The 20,306-nt window shown below is 37.5% G+C and overlaps 1 protein-coding gene across 7 annotated transcripts in view; it reads right to left on the bottom strand.

Moving 5' to 3' along the window:
- ARHGAP45 (Rho GTPase activating protein 45) overlaps window positions 1-20,306 on the bottom strand; it is a 64,916-nt gene that overhangs the window by 5,046 nt on the left and 39,564 nt on the right. For 3 of the 7 annotated variants that reach the window (XM_072404794.1, XM_072404801.1, XM_072404798.1), the window contains 15 exons: window positions 18,939-19,082; window positions 18,734-18,818; window positions 18,514-18,586; window positions 18,328-18,400; window positions 18,106-18,243; window positions 17,832-17,896; window positions 15,967-16,077; window positions 15,761-15,841; window positions 15,105-15,272; window positions 14,584-14,721; window positions 14,290-14,480; window positions 13,300-13,403; window positions 10,657-10,737; window positions 6,555-6,635; window positions 2,984-3,153 (listed from right to left, as the gene is read on the bottom strand). In XM_072404794.1, the coding sequence (XP_072260895.1) occupies window positions 2,984-3,153; window positions 6,555-6,635; window positions 10,657-10,737; window positions 13,300-13,403; window positions 14,290-14,480; window positions 14,584-14,721; window positions 15,105-15,272; window positions 15,761-15,841; window positions 15,967-16,077; window positions 17,832-17,896; window positions 18,106-18,243; window positions 18,328-18,400; window positions 18,514-18,586; window positions 18,734-18,818; window positions 18,939-19,082 (1,703 nt within the window). The remainder of the gene's footprint in view (window positions 1-2,983; window positions 3,154-6,554; window positions 6,636-10,656; window positions 10,738-13,299; window positions 13,404-14,289; window positions 14,481-14,583; window positions 14,722-15,104; window positions 15,273-15,760; window positions 15,842-15,966; window positions 16,078-17,831; window positions 17,897-18,105; window positions 18,244-18,327; window positions 18,401-18,513; window positions 18,587-18,733; window positions 18,819-18,938; window positions 19,083-20,306) is intronic. The other 4 variants (XM_072404795.1, XM_072404800.1, XM_072404796.1 and 1 more) reach the window with 3 other exon arrangements.

The following is a 20,306-nucleotide window of genomic DNA, read 5'->3' as shown; positions in this document are numbered from 1 at the left end:
CTTTGAACAAAAGATTTTTATTTTCCGATCACCAGTTGTTTAAAGTGAAAGTAAACCCAAAAAAAAAAAAAAAAAAAAAAAAAAATCACACTTAACTTTAATCCCGCAGATCAGTCTATCTGTTAGGAGGTTTTTTCCATTGGGTCCCGCGTCGTCCTGGTATCCGTCTTTGGCCTGGCTTCTCCTCTCTTCTTCCATGTTCTTCTTCCTACGTCTCCCGATCTCACACTGCTTAGGTGTGGGATCAGCAATTTTTTTCCCTATTGATGAAAGGGCGTAGGTATCCTGGGAGGCTCTGCGCTCCCATTCATTCTTGATCACATAGGCCAGGAGTGCCCAATCAAAGGGGTGCCCAACCAATAGGTGTTTGCCCAACCAAAGGGGTGCCCATCTTACTGAGCTGCCAGATCTGGCACTCTCCTCATTCCCTCTCTGCTCGTTGTCTTGCGGGGGATGGGGCGCTTGCATCTCCTATGTTTCTCTATCAGATCATGCTGTCAGGAGAGGGAGCTGCTCCCCAACCACCTTGTACTGTGAGATAATCGTGCAGCAGCATGAGAGCTGTGTCTGTTTTCAAGCAGCTGTCATTATCCCCATGTATAAATCCTCATATCTCCTAAGAGCTGCTACTAAACCAAACGAGTCCTCTACACGTAACAAGTTGCCAGACATAGGGTCACAGGCATAAAATCCTAACAATAATCAGGGATATTTTTACATTAAGTGGGGCTATTTCAAGACCAGGGTCCCCAAATTGAGATTGCATGTTGAGATTGTTCATTGAAACTCTCGTGGCAATGAACATTAGGGTACTACAAATTGTCTGTGCACTGTGGTGCCCCTTAAAGTTCACAAAACTTCAAGGCTGTATTTAGGTTGGCGGTAAGGTTGCAATGTGGTTACTTCTTCCTCATGACATGAAACCCTGGCTCAGGGGAGACGCTCATTACCGCTCACTGCCGTCTGTAGTCGAATCTGCAGACGCTGCACTGCGAGGGACTGAGCCGCTAGTGAGCTGCCTGTTACACATAGCTGGACACTTACATTCTATGAACCCCAATTTCTCTGAAACAGAAGGATGTTGGTAGCTGGAAATGTGGGAGCCAGTAGGAAACTCCTTATACTCCCCCCCCCCCCCTTCCCCAATAAAATGGTATACCCATCATATCATGTCTACCCTGTCACACGTAGCTATTCCCTTACTCTCTATGAATCCCAATTACTCTGTAAGAAAAGGGAAAATGTAACTGCAAGTGCAGGACTCTTGTGGCTAACGCCCCCTAAAATTTTATCACTATGGTGCCATCACAAGATATAAAAAACTATACCTGTTACACCATGCTATCCTGTCACACATAGCTTGCAACTTACTTTCTGTGAACCTCAATATCTCTTTAACAGTAGAGGAAGGGGAGCTGTAGGTATATTAAAATGTATAAGTGGGGTACTCCCCCTAAAATGTTATTGCTGCAGCGCCATCACATCGCAGAAAAACTATACCTATCACACCGTGCTACCCTGTCACACATAGCTGGCCACTTACCTTCTGTGAACCCTAATTTCTCAGACTTGGGGAGATGTACAACCCTGAAGATGATCCAAGAAATATCCATTGCAGTGATTCTTGATTTGTCATTACTTTTTTTTGGTGCATGTATGTTATGGTAACTAGAAACATTTCAACTTAATTTTAAATTAAAACTATTCTAGTTTTAATCATATAAATTTCATGTTTATTTGTTATTGGCATACAGGTTTTATCCTAATGTCAACAGCGGCCCCCAGATGAAAAAAGGTTTGGCACCACTGGCCTAGGCGATCGAGAATAAGGGGTTCGATAATAATAATAATTATCGATCGATAATAATAATTAAAAAAAACACTAACAAACAAAATTTTTACTTCTAAAAAAAAAATAAAAGTTTGTCTACCTTTTTATGTTAAGTAAAAAATTTGAGTTTAGGTAGGCTTTAAGAAAGCATGGTGATGTGCAGCAACATTCCACAGCAAACTGTATCTTGTTCTTTTTGTACAGAAAGGGCTTTTTTGTGGCACACCCTAGAAACTCGTGCAATATCCTTCTAACTGGAGATACACAGCACTGATAATTGCAAGAGTTACATGCATACCCTGCAATAACATTTGGAAGCGGGGGAGGTTCTTAAAAACTTTTTTAATCACCTAAAGTTAGCTCTTGGCCTGAATTTACTGGGCTGATGGGTCCTGGACAAATTAGTAGTCCTTTGAAACCTACATCACTTATAAGTTATTTTCCTTACAGTGGAATTAGTTCAAAAAATTAGGCAATATGTTAAAATCCATTGACAGGCTCAAACATCCAAAACCTGAGGGTCTTTAAAAGATCTTTTTATCTTGGCATGATGACACATCAAATATAACACCAACTCCTTAATATCTAAGGATTATATACATCATGTTCCACCTGTCAACTTCCTAATAAGGTACTATTCACTAACACCTAATATGAAAAACCTGATTTTTGTTTCATAAGGTGTAAAGTGGAGGTAAATGTAAGAGTGTGTTCTTTTTTTCCACAGGACAAGTCTGCAGTTTGTTTTTGTGTCGTTTGTTGAAGTATTGAAAAATTACTCAACAGTTCCATCATGAGTACTTCAAATGACTGTAGGTTTGCATGGGTTAAGGGTTTTGCTCCATACAAAGAGAGGAACATAGATAGCATTAACAACAGTATATTTGGTAAAATTGCCCAATGTTGCAGTTCGGGTTCCAAATTTTCAAACATTCTATGTTTTATCCCCAAAACAAGTAGGTTCACAAACACAAGCCAAAATTCTGCTATGACTAGTTGACTAGAATCAACTGCCATCTCACATTGCCAATCGTTGCCCGTAGAATAAGAATTACAAACTTTCCTCCACTCTGCATATGTCATGTGAGCCTCACAGCTACTCTCTTCCAACACTAATCATATTTTTTTATAAAGTGTTATTTTTGAGCTCACCTCTTCACACTCTGCTCCCTGGAAGTACACATAACTGTTACATTCCCGACATTTGCTTGGTGTTCGTAACTTGCGTAGCCTGTGTGTTTGAGCAGCACGAGATAAGCCAACATTACGGAATGGTCCAGTGGGTAGGGGAACATCCAAGGAAGCAGGAAGTCCATTAATGCCTTTATTTAAACAAAAAAAAGAAGACACACCAAGGTATTATAGTTTAAACACTCTGGACTATTTACTGCAAACATCATCATGTTACTGAAATGATCTTAACAAATGTTTGTATACAATAAATACCTATACAATAAATTACACTGTATATCTATACAATACAATAAATGACGCTGTTAACGGCAACCATGTTTCAAACCAATAACTAACAATACAGCTTTATATTTTAGTATAGAGTAGTAGGTTTCTATGACCCCTAGAAAGCAATATATCATGTTGTATTCTGATAACTCTTGTCACAAGAGGAGTGATAAAACCTTTGTCAGGTTCAAAGAGAACCTCAGCAAATAGAAATGTGGAGCCTTCTGCTTTTGGCTTGATTTCTAAAGTTTTAGGCATCATCCTAGAATGTAGGATAGACATTCAAACTTTAATGCTTTTATCTGCTGCTGACCTACTAAAACCAGGATCAGGATTGCATCCCCAGAATCTGTACCATATTGAAAACAAATATTCAATAGCAGCTTCATTTTTTAAGTTGTTTTTTTTTTTATCTTAAATTTTTATTGGGTTTTAACAAAGTACAGCAAATAAAGGAATATAAACAAACAATAAAGAAAAATAGGTAAACAAAAAAAATACAACAAAGATATACAATAGCCTATAAGATTCAGCAATACTCCAAATGGCTAGGGTAACAATATCCTATAAATATGTATCTTCCTGTAGCTATGGAAGGTAAAAATCTTTCCCAGCATTTCCAATTTACGTAAAAACTTATGTGATTGAAATCTACTATAAGCCAGAGAACGCTCATAATAACAATTTGCATGTATCATTTGCATTATTTCAGACATATTAGGTGTTGCAGCGTGATCCCATTTAGTTACTATGGAGAGTCGTGCCGCAATAAAAATGTGTGTGACTATGGTTCGGTAGTAACTTGGGAATCTATCCATTCCCAGATTCAGTAATGCTAATGCCGCATCAGGGCTAGTTAAACATCCTGTAACCGTTGATACTAAAACGAAAATAGAGTTCCAAAAACTATGTATGTTTTTTCATTCCCAAAACATATGTACATAAGTGCCCAATTCACCACACTTCCTCCAACACTGAGGCGAATATTGTGGTACATAATTAGAAAGTCTATATGGAGTTCTATACCATCTACATAAAATCTTTTGGTAGTTTTCCCAATGGGAGATACATTTAGATGCCATGGAGCTAGAGCAAATTGCCGTTTTCCATTGGGAGAGTGAGAAAGAACGTTGCAAATCTTGCTCCCAAATAGAAAAAACATAAAGTCTCCTCCAGAAGCCTTTATTTTGGATTAGGTTATAATATACAGAGATGCCTCCTTTGCAAAGATTGCTATTTTGACATCTTTTCCACATTTTTTACGTTTTAAATGTACACTTACCGTATATACCCAAGTATAAACCGACTTTTTCAGCACCCAAAATGTGCTGAAAAAGTCACCCTCAGCTTATACTCCAATCAGGTGCATGGGTCCCTGCAGAAAAGCACCCTCAGCCGGCTGATTCCCGCTCCTGCCGATCTGGCCTAATCCCAGCCGGCAGGGGTCGGCAACCCGTGGCTCTTGAGCCTCCGTGTTGTGGCTCCCTTCCCTATTTATCGTAGCTGGTGTTAACATTTCTGCCGCCGGGTTAAGAGGACATTGTGGAGGAGAGGGATTTCCGAATAGGGGTGTTCCTGGTGGGGGGTGGAGCCATCAGTGCGCGACTCGAGAGAGTCCCTCGCTGATAGCAGTCCCGTGTCCCAAATGTTCCCGAGTGCTTACACGTGGGACACAGAACTAGATGCAAAAGCAGTAACGGAGAGCCAGGAAAAGGAAGTAAAGTAAGTTATATCAACTAATAATGCATAATTTATCAGATGATTAATATATGATTAGTAACTAATCATATAATAATGATTAGTTACTAATCATATATTAATCATCTGATAAATTATTACTAAACAGTATTTATATAGCGTCATCATATTACGCAGCGCTGTACAAAGTCGATAGTCATGTCACTAACTGTCCCTCAAAGGGGCTCACAATCTAATGTCCCTACCATAGTCATATGTCATTAATGTAGTCAAGGGTGATTTTTTGGGGGAAGCCAATTAACTTAATTTAAAAAAAATAAAGAAGTGAACCTTACTTGTAGAGGTGAAACTTGCCAGTAGCTGCAGCATTTCTCACCCTCGGCTTATACTCAAGTCAATCAATTTTTCCTGTTTTCCAAGGTAAAAATAGGTACCTCGGCTTATACTCGGATCAACTTATACTCGAGTATATACGGTATAGGTTTAGTGTGCAATATCCATGTTCAGTAAAAAAAAGGTACAGTAAATATTCAAAAATATATTCACTTCAAACACCTCATTTGGTTGGGAGGGATAAATTCATAAATTTATATTTGCTTATTTTTATATCTTAAATAATCACAGTCTTAATGACAAACCATTATTAAATCATTCACTAAAACTCATTTTACAATTTCTACTGCTGCTCTTTTAAACTGAACTATCTAGCTTTCATTACCTTTTCTGATTCTGACTATTATGCTTGTGACCTGAAGTCTGTCCCTGACAACTGCCTAACTTCATACACTGGGAAACAATCTATCAATCAAATTAGAGACACAGAAAAAGTTATAGACAGTAAGGGATCTTTAACAATTATATTGTGCATTTAGGCGTGTAGTGTAACTGTCATGTCACATGTCATTATGCTTACTTCAGGTAAATGTTCAGGCATTGTAAAGAAATCTTAAAAAGATTAGGTATATATAATATTATACACTAACTCGATAAAACTAGGATCTTTACCCAAAACCAATTTTCTTAAATGTAACTGTTGTCTGGTCTATGTATCCACCAGATTTTGGCCTATCACCTGTGCACTATTTCAGACATGCAGAACTGCTCTGGCATCATATACACAGCAACTCTGATTTTAACAAATCGCTTGGGTACGTCATTTCCCAAATGTGTCACCACCTTTTTATAGGTATCCGCATATTTTTAGTATATAAACTACTCAATACTTTTAGACTCTTGGTCTGTTTTAATTACTAGGTGGCTTTCCCACTATAAGCATGTGTGCTAATTTATGAGGGCTGTTGTGTTATGCTGCAATTAGGTAAGCAGTTTAGGTGAATAATAGGCCTCAGGACCTAAAAAAAAAAAAAAAAAAAAAGAATAGGTGACCTCGGGCTTTTGGAGCACTGGACCTGTGAGAATTCTCATTCAACTGACTTTAACATTGGAAGAAAAAGGTGTAAAAACAGTGCATAACTCTTTAGTTGCCATGAATGGTTTAGCTGCATCAGACACACAGATACAACAGTAGTTGTGAAGCAATGTACCATTTATAAAACATATTTACCTTCTTCCAGTGATGTCAGTCTTTTATTTTCAATGTCTTCAGTGGGGGTAAGGGGGTGTTTAAGCTTTTCTTGGAAATCTGCTAGTTGATAAAAAAGTTACCATTTTAAAAACTTGGATTTTCATGTTTTTCCTTTATAAATATGTAAATATGTGTGTACGTATATGAGAGGCAAGAAACAGAAATGCTTTTCAGAAATATACTGTTTTACCACTAAAACTGTTGTTTAATGCTGTTAAATTTTATGCATAAAAATAACTTTTACAAAGTCTGCTTTTACACAAAGTTACACTTTGTTTCCACCCTTCAGTGTCAGGGCTTGAACCCCGCAGTAGCTTGCCCTGGAACCAATCTGTGCATTATGAGATGTGAGAAGGCAGTGTGCAAGTGTACATTATAAACATACACAGTAATGAGATTTGTACAGAACTTTGGCAGTGGATCTGGATGGTAGAACTGTAATGGCAGCAGAAGAAATCATATGGTAACTGCTAAAAAACATCACTGTTACTTGCTGCGAACATTTACCGCAGTACTTTTAACTCTAGAACTACAACTGACAAAAAAATAAACAGCTGTCAGTATCGGCAATAAAGACAAAGATGACCCGTTTGGTGGTCCGCCGCTCCCTCATCAATACAGATGCAGCACTTGAGGATTATACTTGTGTATAGAGCTGGCAGCAGAAGATCAGGCTTATTCACTAAAACAGTTGAATGAAGTCCAATACAAGATTTCTTGTCCAATACAAAGAAATCTTTTTCATATATAATTAATATTTATTATACATGCTACTGTACAGTTATATTACAGGTTGTAGTATTTTTATGCACCCTTGTTTTAACAGATTTTTTTTTAAGTTTAATATTAAATTTATTAAATATTGGACATATTTCTGTGAGCTATGAATTATAGGTCTACAACTTAAAATAAATTTCTATGCAAAAAAAGGAACGCTTTTTGCGTGAACATTTGGACAGAATTGGACTGCTAGGGGGTTAATCATTGATTATTAAATAATAAAAGCCAGAAGGCTCACTACAGTTCAATAAATGTTCTTCCTTCTTTGTTTGGTGGTGGGTAGCTTTGCATGAAAAACAGATCCCCTCCAAGTAATGTTAGATGTGTTTATGCAAAAAAACAAAAAAGTTCGCAGGGACAGGGCAGAGGCTGCAATGCTCATGGGTTTGTTTTCTTATGTTTAGAGCTCAGGATCACACACAGATATTTCACTGAAATCAGTGCCAATATGCAAGGATCCTACACCAAATAAACCAGGATTACAGCCAGCACGTGTAGAATACAGGCACCAAGTAAATTAAATAAGTATTTTTTCCTGACAATCTCTCAACGCTGCAACTACTTCACTTCTTCGTTTTGCCTTTTTTAGCCCATTTGTAAAAATGAGATGAGCAAAGAAAAGAAAAAGAAGTGGACAAGGAGTGCCGAGTGTTTAATAAGGAGTGGACAACAAAATATTTTTTCACGGAAGTCAGATCAACGGCTGTATGTCTGATATGCCAAGAAGCTGTTGCGGTTTTCAAAGAATACAACATCAGTTGTCATTTTAACAGGAAGCATGCCAACTACGCTAGCAAGCTGTCAACGCAAGAATGGGCGGCTACTGCACAGAGGTTGATGTCTAATTTACAGAATTGGCAACATTTTTTTCACCGACAAACTGCAATTCAGGAGCTATGTACCAGGGTAAGTTTTATGCTGGCATTCAAATTAGCAAAGGCTAGCAAGCCTTTCTCCGAAGGAGAATTTTTGAAAGAATGCATGGTAGAAACAGCAGATCTGTTGTGTCCAGAGAACAAAGGCAAGTTTGGAAAAATTAGTTATCACGCAGGACAGTGACTCGCTGTGTGGAACTGATTGACGAAGATATAGCTAGCAAGGAAAAGAAAAAAGCGGAGTCCTTTAAGTTTTATACATTGGCACTCGATGAAAGTAATGACATAAAAGACACTGCTCAGCTCCTAATTATAATCCGAGGGATTAAGAACCGTTTTAAGATGGTTTTTGACCATGGAGTCCCTGAAAGAAAAAATGCGGGGAGAGGACTTGTATGACCGGGTGTCTGCTGCCATCGAGAAAATGGAGCTACCGTGGAGTAAACTTGCCAATGTCACCACGGATGGATCTCCAAGTTTAACTGGAAAAAAACGTTGGGCTGCTGAAAAGAATCCAGCATAAAGTGAAAGAGGAAAACCCAGACCAGGATTTTAATTTCCTTTACTGCATTATCTATCAGGAAGCCCTGTGTAAAGCTACGTACACACGTCAGATTTTTATCGCCCGATAATCGGCATCGGCCAATTATCGGGCGAAAATCTGCCGTGTGTACAGTCGGTGTGGTCCATCGTCCGGACGACCGACCTGCCGGATCCACGGACGATGGACAACAGCCGATCCTAATGAAAGGGAAGGGGAGAGCGCGCAGCAGGGTGCCGCTCCGTCGCTCTCCCCCTCCCCTCTCCATAGAGCATGAACGGTGCTGTATGTACAGCACCGTTCATGCATCGTGCACTCCCTTGTCGTTGGAAAGGATCGTGAAAGATCCTTTCCAACGACAAAAATTGCAAGTGTGTACGCAGCTTTAGTCTGTATTGCAGCTTAATCATGTCGTGAAACCAGTGGTAAAACTTGTGAACTTTATACGAGCAAGGGGACTTCAGCACCAGCAGTTTATTACGCTCCTGGTGGAAACCGATGTAGATCACCAGGACTTACTTTACCACTCTCCGGTGTCCAGTGGTTGAATTTGGGCAAAGTGTTTTAACGTACGTGGGAGCTCAAAGAGGAGATTGACGCATTTTTGGAGTTTCTGGGGTAATCCGATTGACTTTCTGAGCTAAATGACAAGAACTGAAGGGAAAAGATCAGTTTGTGCATGACAAGTACACAAATGTGATAGCCTTCAAATCCAAACTAAGTTTATTCCCCACAAAAATTTCAAAGAAATCTTTTGGTCATTTCCCCATACTAGCCACGCAGAAAGAGGCCACCAGAAATGTGAAGAAACACAGCAAATCATTAGACGACCTGCATGGAGAATTCTTCCGTCGGTTCTCTGATTTTGAAAAAATTGACAAGTCACTTCAGCTGGTGTCCTGTACCCTGTCACAAGACCCTGGCCAAGTACCACAGGAGCTGCAGTTGGAACTGGATTGATCTTCAGTCTGACTCTTAAAGGCGAAGTTCAACTCTTAAACTGAATGACTTTTATGCTTTACTTAACAAAGCCACGTTTCCATACATCCAGAGGACGGCACAGAAGATGCTGGCGTTGTTTGGCTCAACCTAGGTGTGTGAGCAGATGTTCAGCGTCATGAACATCAACAAAGCTCGTCACAGATCCAAGTTAACTGATGAGCACCTCAGATCTATTCTGAGAATTGCCACAACAAAGATAACTCCAGACTTTAAAGCACTGGCAAAAAAGGGAGACCAAGAACAGTGTTCCCACTGACATTGAAGGTAAGTTTCTCTACTGTGTTATTAAAAAAATTGCATTTGGAAAATAATTTGTACAATAATCCCTACATAATAATGTTTTGCTACCTGTTCAGGGCCAAAATCCGGTCTGGCCCCTCTGTCAAATTTTAGAAGCCATTGTGGCCCCTGAGTCAAAAAGTTTGCCCACACCTGATCTAGCCCCATTGCATTTGTGTTTTTTGTAGATCAAACGGTTAACATTTACGAAAAGATCTTTTGTAAGACTGCTTTTTTAGAGTTTCTTTCTGTAAACTACATAAACACGCTAGATTATTCTCACCCGAGGCAAAAACTCGTGATCATCTGAAGAAAAAATCTAGCATGTGTACAGTGGGCCCCCTACACCTTTCAACAATCTGTGCTGGCAGACTGATAAATGGCCAAGCAGAAACACCTACTGTACTTTACTATGGGGAGAATACAACATGGTGCTGCTCACTCACTCTGCATGACAGCTGAGGATTTAATGACTATATCATATTAGAGGCAAGGGCAAGACAGAAACCCAGGAATTCAGTGCACATAATACCAGTTTACATGTACTGTTTTGTGACCTTTTCAGAATATACAATCAACTTATACTCATTAAGAGATAATGTACCTGCTGCTTCCTTTCTCTCGGCTGCATCTCCCTCAGGCAGAGCACTTGGCCATGATTTATGTGCCTGATGGCCCCTACCACCTGCAAACAGAATAAAGGCCAATGGTATTTTATCTGGCAATAAAATGAACCAAAAATGATAGAAGTATGGGAACTGCCACTGCTGACCGCTTTTTGAAGGTACACAACTGAGGCTGTTATCTTTTTCTTTCCTTCAGTGCCTGGTGTCAGAATATGCTTGTTCTAGGTAAGTTACTCACCAAGTAGTTAAAATGTTTATAGAGCATGACATTTTTAGAAACTTTGTTGGGTTGTACTGCTGTGTCCCTATATTTGAGATCTTACATCACAATTCGTATCCAATAACAAGAGGTAAGTAAGACAAGGAGTTAAAATCCTGTACAGGAAGGTTACACATTCTGCGGGGTGTTTATTGCTGGTGTAAATTCCTGTCCCTCAATTTCCCTGATTTATTGTCGTAGCATTGTGGGGTTAAAAAGTAAAGAACAACCTTTCAAATTTTATTATACGCAGCAATTTGCTGTTATCTACAAACTAGCCCTGTGATCTCAACAAGATAATCAAATATTGCAAAACTACAACTACAAAAAACTACATAAGTCAAAAATGAAAAAGACTGGCTCAAGTTAGGAACATTAATACATACATCCAAAGAAAGACACAAATCATCCATGTAGACAGCAGTTGATTCCTATTTGGGAACCTTGGCAATCCATTTGCTATAGGGGAATGTTACATAGTTACATAGTAACTTGGTTGAAAAAAGACCCATCAAGTCCATCAAGTTCAGCCACTAGGGAAATAAACATATGCAGATATTCCAGATATAAAAATCCTATAGTTGATCCAGAGGAAGGCAAAATAAAATCCTGGTAAAATTTGCTCTAACAGGGAAAAAAAATCCTTCCTGATTGCATGAGGCAATTAGATGTTCCCTGGATCAACAGTCTCAGTTATCTTTACTTTAAAGTAAGGATCTTAGTGAATAGTTGGGAAGAGTTCTCTATATGGACCATTTATATATTTTTATAGGGTGATCATATCCTCCCTTAAACGTCTCTTCTCAGGGGAGAATAGATTCAGTTCAGCTAATCTCTCCTCATAGCTAAGTCCCTCCATTCCTTTTATTAGTTTAGTTGCCTTTCTCTGCACTCTCTCCAATTCCACAATGTCTTTTTTGTGAACTGTGCCCAAAACTGGACTGTGTATTTCAGATAAGGTCTAACCAATACTTTGTACAGGGGGAGGATAATGTCTCCATCTCTAATAACCTTAGACTATTCAGAGTATGAATCAATAATCATTACTCTCTAGATGCGGTCTTTAAACCAGTTCTCTATCCATTTACAAATTAGCTTTTCTAAGCCTAATGACCCTATTTTACATATTACCCGTCTGTGGGGTACTGTGTCAAATGCTTTAGCAAAGTCCAAGTACACTATATCAACTGCTTCTGCACTGTCTACCTGTTTACTTACTTCCTCATAAAAAAGGGAGTACCTTTTTTACAACTTCTGTCTTTCTTGAATCCATGCTGACTATGACATATTGTTTTCTAGCAGAAACTCCTCCATGTGGTTCGGTAAACTTACCGGTCTGTAGTTACTTGGTAATGACTTTGTTCCCTTTTTGAAGATGGGAACCACATTGGCTTTATGCCAATCCATTGGTATCCAGCCAGTGATTAAAAAGTCTCTAAAAATTAGAAGCAATGGTTTTGAAATAACTGAGCTGAGCTCTTTGAGGACACGTGGATGTAATTCATCAGGTCGTGGTGCTTTGTCAACCTAATTTTGCCCAACTGTTTCTCAATTATATCAATTTTAGGCCATTGTGGTTCATTTAAGGCTGTGACATTGCCATTATGAATTTGGCCTTGAGCTCTGCCATTTTCCTTTGTGTACACAGAGCTAAAAAAAAGTGTTTAGTAAATCTGCCTTTTCTTTATCCCCATTTACCAACCCAGAGGCATCTGTTAAGGGGCCTACATGCTCAGATCTAATCTTTTTGCTATTAATAAACTTAAAAAAAAAATTGGGGTTGCCTTACTTTTCTTTGCAATCTGTCATTCATTTTGAAGTTTTGCACATTTTATCTCCTTTTTAAATATTTTGTTATATTCTTTATAGTTTTCAAATGATGAAGGTGAACCTTCATTTTTATAATTTTGGAATGCCCTTTTCTCATTCTTTATGGTTTTTTATATTAGCTGTGAGTCACATAAGGTTTACTTTTAGCCTCCTAAACTACTTAAACCACCCATTGGAATATATTTTTCAGTGTGTTTGAGTAGAACAGACGTGAAATATTCCCATGTTACCCTACTTCCAAAAATATTGTGTTTCTTACTACAGCAGGACAAAGAGGATAAAAGCATCATAGTAAGGTTTATTAAGAAACATCCATCCTTCCCAATCCACTGTCCTTGAGAATGATTAGCTGTACATTTTTTTATTTCAAGTTAGAGACTTGGTGGTCATTACTCCATTTTTTAATATTTTTTTGTCTCTGCATTGCTGTTGATAAGTACACTTTAAACTGATTGTTCCTTCCAAGCACTAAAAAGTTAGCCATTTGCATTTTGCATAAACCACTGGGTTCACCTGTTTCTTTGGTTCTTACCTCTTTTCTCTACAACCTTTTCCTCTGCTGTAGATTCCTTATTTTCTGTAGCAGGAAAATCCTGAGATGATAGACTTGACTTTCTAGTCCGAATGTATGGGGACCTGAATAAAAAAATATTATTGATACACTTTGTTTACATTTAAAATACTTTTGACTAAAGCATAAACAACAAAATGAAGAAATGGCAGTGATACTTAACGCCTCTGAAAGTGAGAGGTTCAGTTGTATCCAACAAAGAATTAATTTAGATAAACTACCAAAAAAGTTCACAACATATATACCAAAGAAACATTAGGTTCTGGGAGGAGCTCTTCTCTACTTGCTGCAAGTAAAAATAGCATTATCTTGGTACACAAGACCTAAAAGGATTGCTTGTACAGTGAATAAAATCATATTCATAAGATGTTGCTTGATTGATACAACACAGTTTGAACTGTGAACATATATGTATATCCACCTTTTGCAGAACGGTTTATTACCATTTTACAGATAAGTTAAGTCTGGTGGACCAAGAAAATGTTTACCATATTTAGATGCTGTGAAGTAAAGAAGGGCCCCTTATCCACAGGCTTTATTAGTTTTTTTTATTGCTTTTATTTTATTTTTTTATTTTATTTTTTTCTTCTTTGTTGTGGGTTTGCAAGTGTGTTATGCGTTTTTTTCTTTTCAGAACACTAAACATTCCTGAGTAAAATGCATTAGAGGGCATATTTTCTGGCTGATGAGATGCTAATACTAAATAAGACGGTTGTGAAGATGCTGCCTAAAGAGTTTGAATGGGGCTGAGGCATTGAAGGGCATGAGGGAAAGCATACTTTTGGTTTTACTCTATTTTGTCTATTTATTCTTTGTTGGATGCCTACCAAAAGGGTCTACCCAGACTCATCATTTTACATGTTGGGCCTTTTTGGCAGTTAATTGCTTCTGTTTCTGGTATTGAGTACTTGATTTAAAAAATGTTTTGCAACAGGGTAAAGGCATTCATACAATGTTATCTGTGGCGTGTATGGCTGAAAGTCATAGGATGTTTCTCTCTCGATATCAGCTCCCAGCTGTCGAACATATGATGCATATTGCTGTCCCAGATCATATAGCTTACTGCTTTCACACAAAGTCTGGAATCCAACAGGCAGAGGAGCTGTCTCCTTGTGCATGCTCTGATAGTAGGATATGGTAGCCTATAAAGAAAAGGAGCGAGGATATTAAAAAGAAGAAAAATCAGCTAGTATCACCTAAAGGTTGCCAAAAAAGCAGCATATAAATTAAACTTTTTTCATATACCGAACGTAAGATCTGGTCAGTCTGTTTGATAAGCTCTTGCAGCTGCCGAAGAACATTCACTTTGACATCTTCCAACTCTTGCTTCTGTGTCTTAGCATCTGCAATGCACGTCCGGTAAGTGGCCATTGCTTCCTCTGCCTGTAATAACAGAAATGTGGCAAAGATAGAGATGGGTCTGATGTGACACTGCAGATGGAGCCAGCAGGGAGGTTACAGGTATAGCTAGCCCTGAAGTAGCAGGCAGATGATAGATAGCAAATCTAATTTGATTTTTCCTCTAATCTTTAATTAGTCTCCAGCTTCTGACCTCTTTGTTATCTTTCTAATCAAGAAATATACTCCCCGGGAAGAGGATTTTTACTTACTTTTAAATGTAGGTGCAAAGTCCCAGAAATCTAGTGTATCTGCCCGATGAATAAGTGACTTTGTATATAACAAAACATCTATGTATGCTGTTTACAATAGCCTAAGACTACATTGTGTGCAATGTGTTGAAGGTTATGTCTTTTTGCCAGTCTTACTCTGTTTTTAGCTTCTTCCTCAGCTCTTCTTTTCTTGTCAACTGACTTGGCACCACTGTGACTCTGCTCCTCTTCAGCACGTGCTGCATAGTACTGTGCTTTTTCATGCTCTTCACTGCGTTGCATGTAGGCCTGCTTTGCTTTTCTGAGGTTGACTTCTGCCTCCATCTGACAAAAAATTGAATAATATGAAGCTCCATAAAGAAATAAGTGAAAAACACAACAATTTTTACATTTTTCTTTTTCATTGTTATATTTTTATTACCGAAGTGTCATTAAATGTAGGTATAGTCAGTTTTAGCAGGGGTTCTGTGAGCCTAGAAATTAGTTCAGAATTTCTCCCTAGGAACCTATAGAGATTTCTGGGGCTTTCTTTTTTTTCAAAGAATACTATAGTGCACGCCATAAGGAAATCTTACCATATGGACATTAAACTATTTATAATTATTAGCTGCAAAGTCAATATGTTTCTAGCATTAGGATATCTGACTGTTGAAAAGGTTGTAATAACAAATAAGGTAGTTGAAGTAGGTGTTGGGGGGAGTGGCAATTGAAGTGGTAGTGAATGTATGTACATTTTAGGAAGACATACCAAATAAAAAACAACACAATTTAAGGGGTTTGGTAGAAAGAAAGTGTGCAATTTTAGGTCTTACAAGTTTGCGTTGGGCTCGCTGCCATTGCTCCTTCAAATCTTTTCTGCGTTTCTCATGTTCCAAACGTCGCATATTTACTGGCTTCAGAAAAAAATAAACAGTGCAAAGAGAAAAGTAATATTGCCATTAAGTGTGTGTCTGATTTTTTAGTGTGTATACAAAAAACACATTTATAACATGATGCAGTTAAAAATTTGATCTTATACCTGCAGATATGTCTGTTGCTGAAGTGTCAGAGATGTGTGGAGGACTCCATGCGCATGATCTTGGTCCTGCTCCAAAGCCACTGAATAGATGGACTGGAAAGGCATATATGGCTAAAAAAGTAAGAAATGAAAAGCAATAAGGAATTTTATAACTAAGAAGGCCAATAACTATCCTTGAGATAACACCCTGAATTGCAGAAATGATCAACATGTAAATAACAAAATACAATCAACTGTAAATTAAATATTCCATTTTGGTTACACTTTGTATCAGTTTTATGTATGAAAATACTTATATCAAGTACATCTTCTAAATAAATTTCTAATAAAACATTCACAATATCATATATCTGTCAGTTTGTATTAATAAATAAAATCTCCTGGAATTGAACCACACCAAAATGTAACAGTATACAGATGTCACTGTTACAATCCCAGGAACTTTGGGAAATAGGTAACATGCACATTCACAATGATTGAGTTGAGTGGCATTATCAACATGGTAATCTTTTTACCTTAATCTGAGACATTATAAACCTGAGGGCGCTTGCAAAATATGGGATGCAGTGATTTGCTTTGAATTTATAACAATAAATGATTTTAATGTACTTTGGCAATCCCTCTGTTTTTATAATTGATCCTGTGGTTTTATGGTTGTACACTAACATACAAAATGTCAGGCACACACCAACAGTTCTATTAAAAGGAGACAACATCCCACCCTTGGCATAGTCCAAAGTAACACATAAAATGGTTTTTACATGTCAGAAGATCTGGATCACTTGTTTGCTGTATTTTCTTGTGAAAAAAAACCTCTAGACCCAGGCGCCTTAGGCTCTACCATCCTTAAGTAAATAGGATGGTTCCTGACCTTCCAAATGACAGAGAGATACAGACAGTGACACAGGAAGAAGAGGAGGAGAGAATTCTGCCCAGGTAAACTGAATGTCAATACAATTTAATACTTGCATATTTTGTACATTTTAAAATCTGTGAAAACTACATTGCACAGTAGTATGGTGGGTAATGGTGGGTGAATAATCAACACTATCACTGTCAGTCAGAGAATGGCTGCTTCATTTATATACTTATTTGACTAATTAGACTTTTTAGAATTAGTATTTAGATGTACAATAGATTCTTGTTGTAAAAAAAGTATGCTAGACATGACACTTTTTCTGACAGCATGCATAGCGGTCTATGCATGAACTAAATATCCCACATTGTCTTTTAGCCCAGGGCCTGCTCTATACAGTAATGTTCTTGTCAAACCAGCAGTTTAGCCAGAAGAGAAAATAAGTATACATATGATCCCAAAGCTGGATTATCCTGGGGGAAATCAATAGCAAACAAACAAGGTTTTCCTGTTTATCTAATTGTTGTGTACTTCAAGAAAAGAAGTGTGAATCTTTAGAGACCACCACAAATATAAAGGATGTGTAACCTGGCATCTTATAACTTAGTTTATTATTCTTCATACCTAGTATTTCATATTTGTCTTTATTAACAGGTGTACAAAATATATCTATTCTCATATAAAAAGTGTAAAAGGTTTGAATAAATAAAACAATTAGGAATACCTAAACATTCCTTACAATGGGTTTCTGTGACTAAAAGACATTAGGTGTCACACAAAAGTTTGTGTCCAAGCCTACTATATCATTCCTTAACAATATTTCCTTAGAAACAAAAAAATATGTGTCCAAATATTAAGGTATCTACATTATTAATGTCCTATGTGTTCTTACAACTTTCCTATTAGGTTTAGACAGAGCTTATTTGGAAACGTGAAAAAACTTATAATAAGATATATTCTACATACACTGTGTATATGACGATGAACCAATAAATGTAAATCCTCTTACCTCCTGTGTTAAAACACCTTTGGTGGTGTTTACCAGTTTCTGAAGTCCCTTTGCATACTCCATCTCTGCAGGATATGGGAAAAACATAACACAAAACAATGTAAAACCAGGGACAACAAGAAAACAAGAATAGAAGAGCATGTAAACTGATTTAATGTAAATTGCAGTCATTAACACTTTTTAAATTTGACAAAATTATAGGAGGTCTAAAGTCTAGAAAAGGACACAGAAAAAATACAAATAATTTAAAATTAATCACTTTCCCACAGCTTACCCAACAATGTTCTCTTCTCAATGTAACTGGTCAGATCTTTCATGTATTTTGCAAGTTTTTTTGCATAGAAAAAAGCTGCTCTTACACCTCCTTCACTTTTCTGTAGGATAATGTCCACATCTTCACCCAAAGGGCTTCCTGTAATCATTCAACATGAATAAATCATGGTACAGATATTCTGAATAAATTTAATGTATTTATGTACATTACAGCTTTGGTCACCTGAATCCACATATTCTGCACTGGCTAAAGTACTTTCAGCTCCAGAAAGACTACCGTATAGGCTCTCCATGGACTGTATTGAGGCAAAAGATTGTAATTAAAAACTAGAGTTATAAAGGCTAGAAATATTGAAATAAAATTTAAGAAATATGACATGAAACCAGGAAAATTAGGACCATATCTAACCTGACTCTGATCCCCAGGTGGTAAGGATAATAGGGTGCTACTGTCCACTTCTCCCATAAGGAATTCTGAGATTCTGGAAAATATATTACAAATACATAAACAATGACAAAATTCCTCATTACTGTGTATTACAAATACATAAACAATGACAAAATTCCTCATTACTGTGTTCACAAATGTATTATATCACTGTATCCCTTGCAACGTCCCCACAACTTACGTGCTGCTAAAGCACACAGCCATGCTTTCCAAGGCCTTCTCAAAGTCACGCTTCTCATTTTCAATGCTTGATTCATAATGAAAACCTGTTTTATATAAAGAAGAGAAGAAACTGATGCGACATGATAACAGATTGAAGAGACTAAAAATTTACCAAAACTGTTGAAGCATTGAATAGATTATAGTTTGCATCAAACAGTTCCGACCTTTAACTTTCGAGATCAGAGTCCCAGCTGCAGTCAGAGTCTCTACAGTGTTGAGGAGAGGATATTTATTGATTACTTGACGAAGGAGTCTTAGAGCTTCTCCAAGGCACTCATGAGCCAGTGGACGCCGGGTGTCCTTTACCTCTGTAGATCAAAGAAAAAGGAAATCATGTGCTTGCATGCTAAAAAATGACACCTTTATATTAAAAAACATACTTCTTATTTTGATTCACTACTTTACACAACATCAACACAGATTTGATTGTAATATAAGGGCCATACCAAGGACATTGTTTTCTTGTTTTTTTCTACATTGTTAGTGCAATGTTTGACACTTTTGGGTAAACCAGGGAATATAGTGAAGAAGAACAAGGTAGAAATGTGAATTACAGAGTAGTGATAAGATTGAAATATGCAAGAGGTGATATTTTTACATGACTTTGAACAGTAGAAGATGGTTTAATTTTTTATTTTTTACTAAACTACCTAACTAGGAAAAACTGCTGTGGAACTACACATGTTTTTTTATTGGGATGCACTGTTATGGGTATTCACAATAAAAACACGAATACATACATACATCCTTTCAATTGTATATAGTTAAAAAAAAGCATACCACCTAAACTACACACTTTCTGCAATAAATGCTGGTTAACAAGGAACAGTACTCCAATATATATATAACATACAACCTGGGGTACCATTGCTGCATAAAGGAAAGTAAGTTCCCCCATAAGATGCAAAGTAGCTGTTTGGTTTCTAATATCTTTGCATGTATTGCTTAAAGGACCATCAGGAAAAAAATATTGCACTCCTAAAGCTGGTGAATTCCCACAAAATATGTGAACACATCAACTGTATGTATATAATTACAATCTATCCTTGAGTGTGAATTGAATCCCCTTTGAAGTTAGATATCTCCTACAATAAGCCATAACCTGGAAACTGAATCTTTGATGTACAGACTAACAATGGTATGTACTTTTCCTCTCTTTATTTAATGTATATGTCTAATTTGCTATATCCTAGGACCCTTTTTTGTATTTATATTTGCTAACTGTACAATACCTGTTTAATCTGTTGTGCTCAGTTCAACAGAACAGAAAAAGGGAAGATAAGATTATTTGTGCCCACAATTTATCTTACATGAAGTGACCAGGGTACTGCATTTTAGGCAAGATTATTAGGTATTTTCTATACTAGCTTCAGTACGGCAGTACGGTGGCTCAGGGGTTAGCACTCCAGCCTTTGCAGCGCTAGGTCCTGGGTTCGAATCCCACCCAGGACACTATCTGCATGGAGTTTGCAGGTTCTCCCCGTGTCTGCGTGGGTTTCCTCCGGGTACTCCGGTTTCCTCCCACATCCCAA

Source organism: Pyxicephalus adspersus, chromosome 3, assembly GCF_032062135.1.
Source record: "Pyxicephalus adspersus chromosome 3, UCB_Pads_2.0, whole genome shotgun sequence".
NCBI lineage: Eukaryota > Metazoa > Chordata > Amphibia > Anura > Pyxicephalidae > Pyxicephalus > Pyxicephalus adspersus.
Note: the sequence above shows the minus strand (reverse complement) of the source record. Positions and strands in the feature narration are given on the sequence as shown.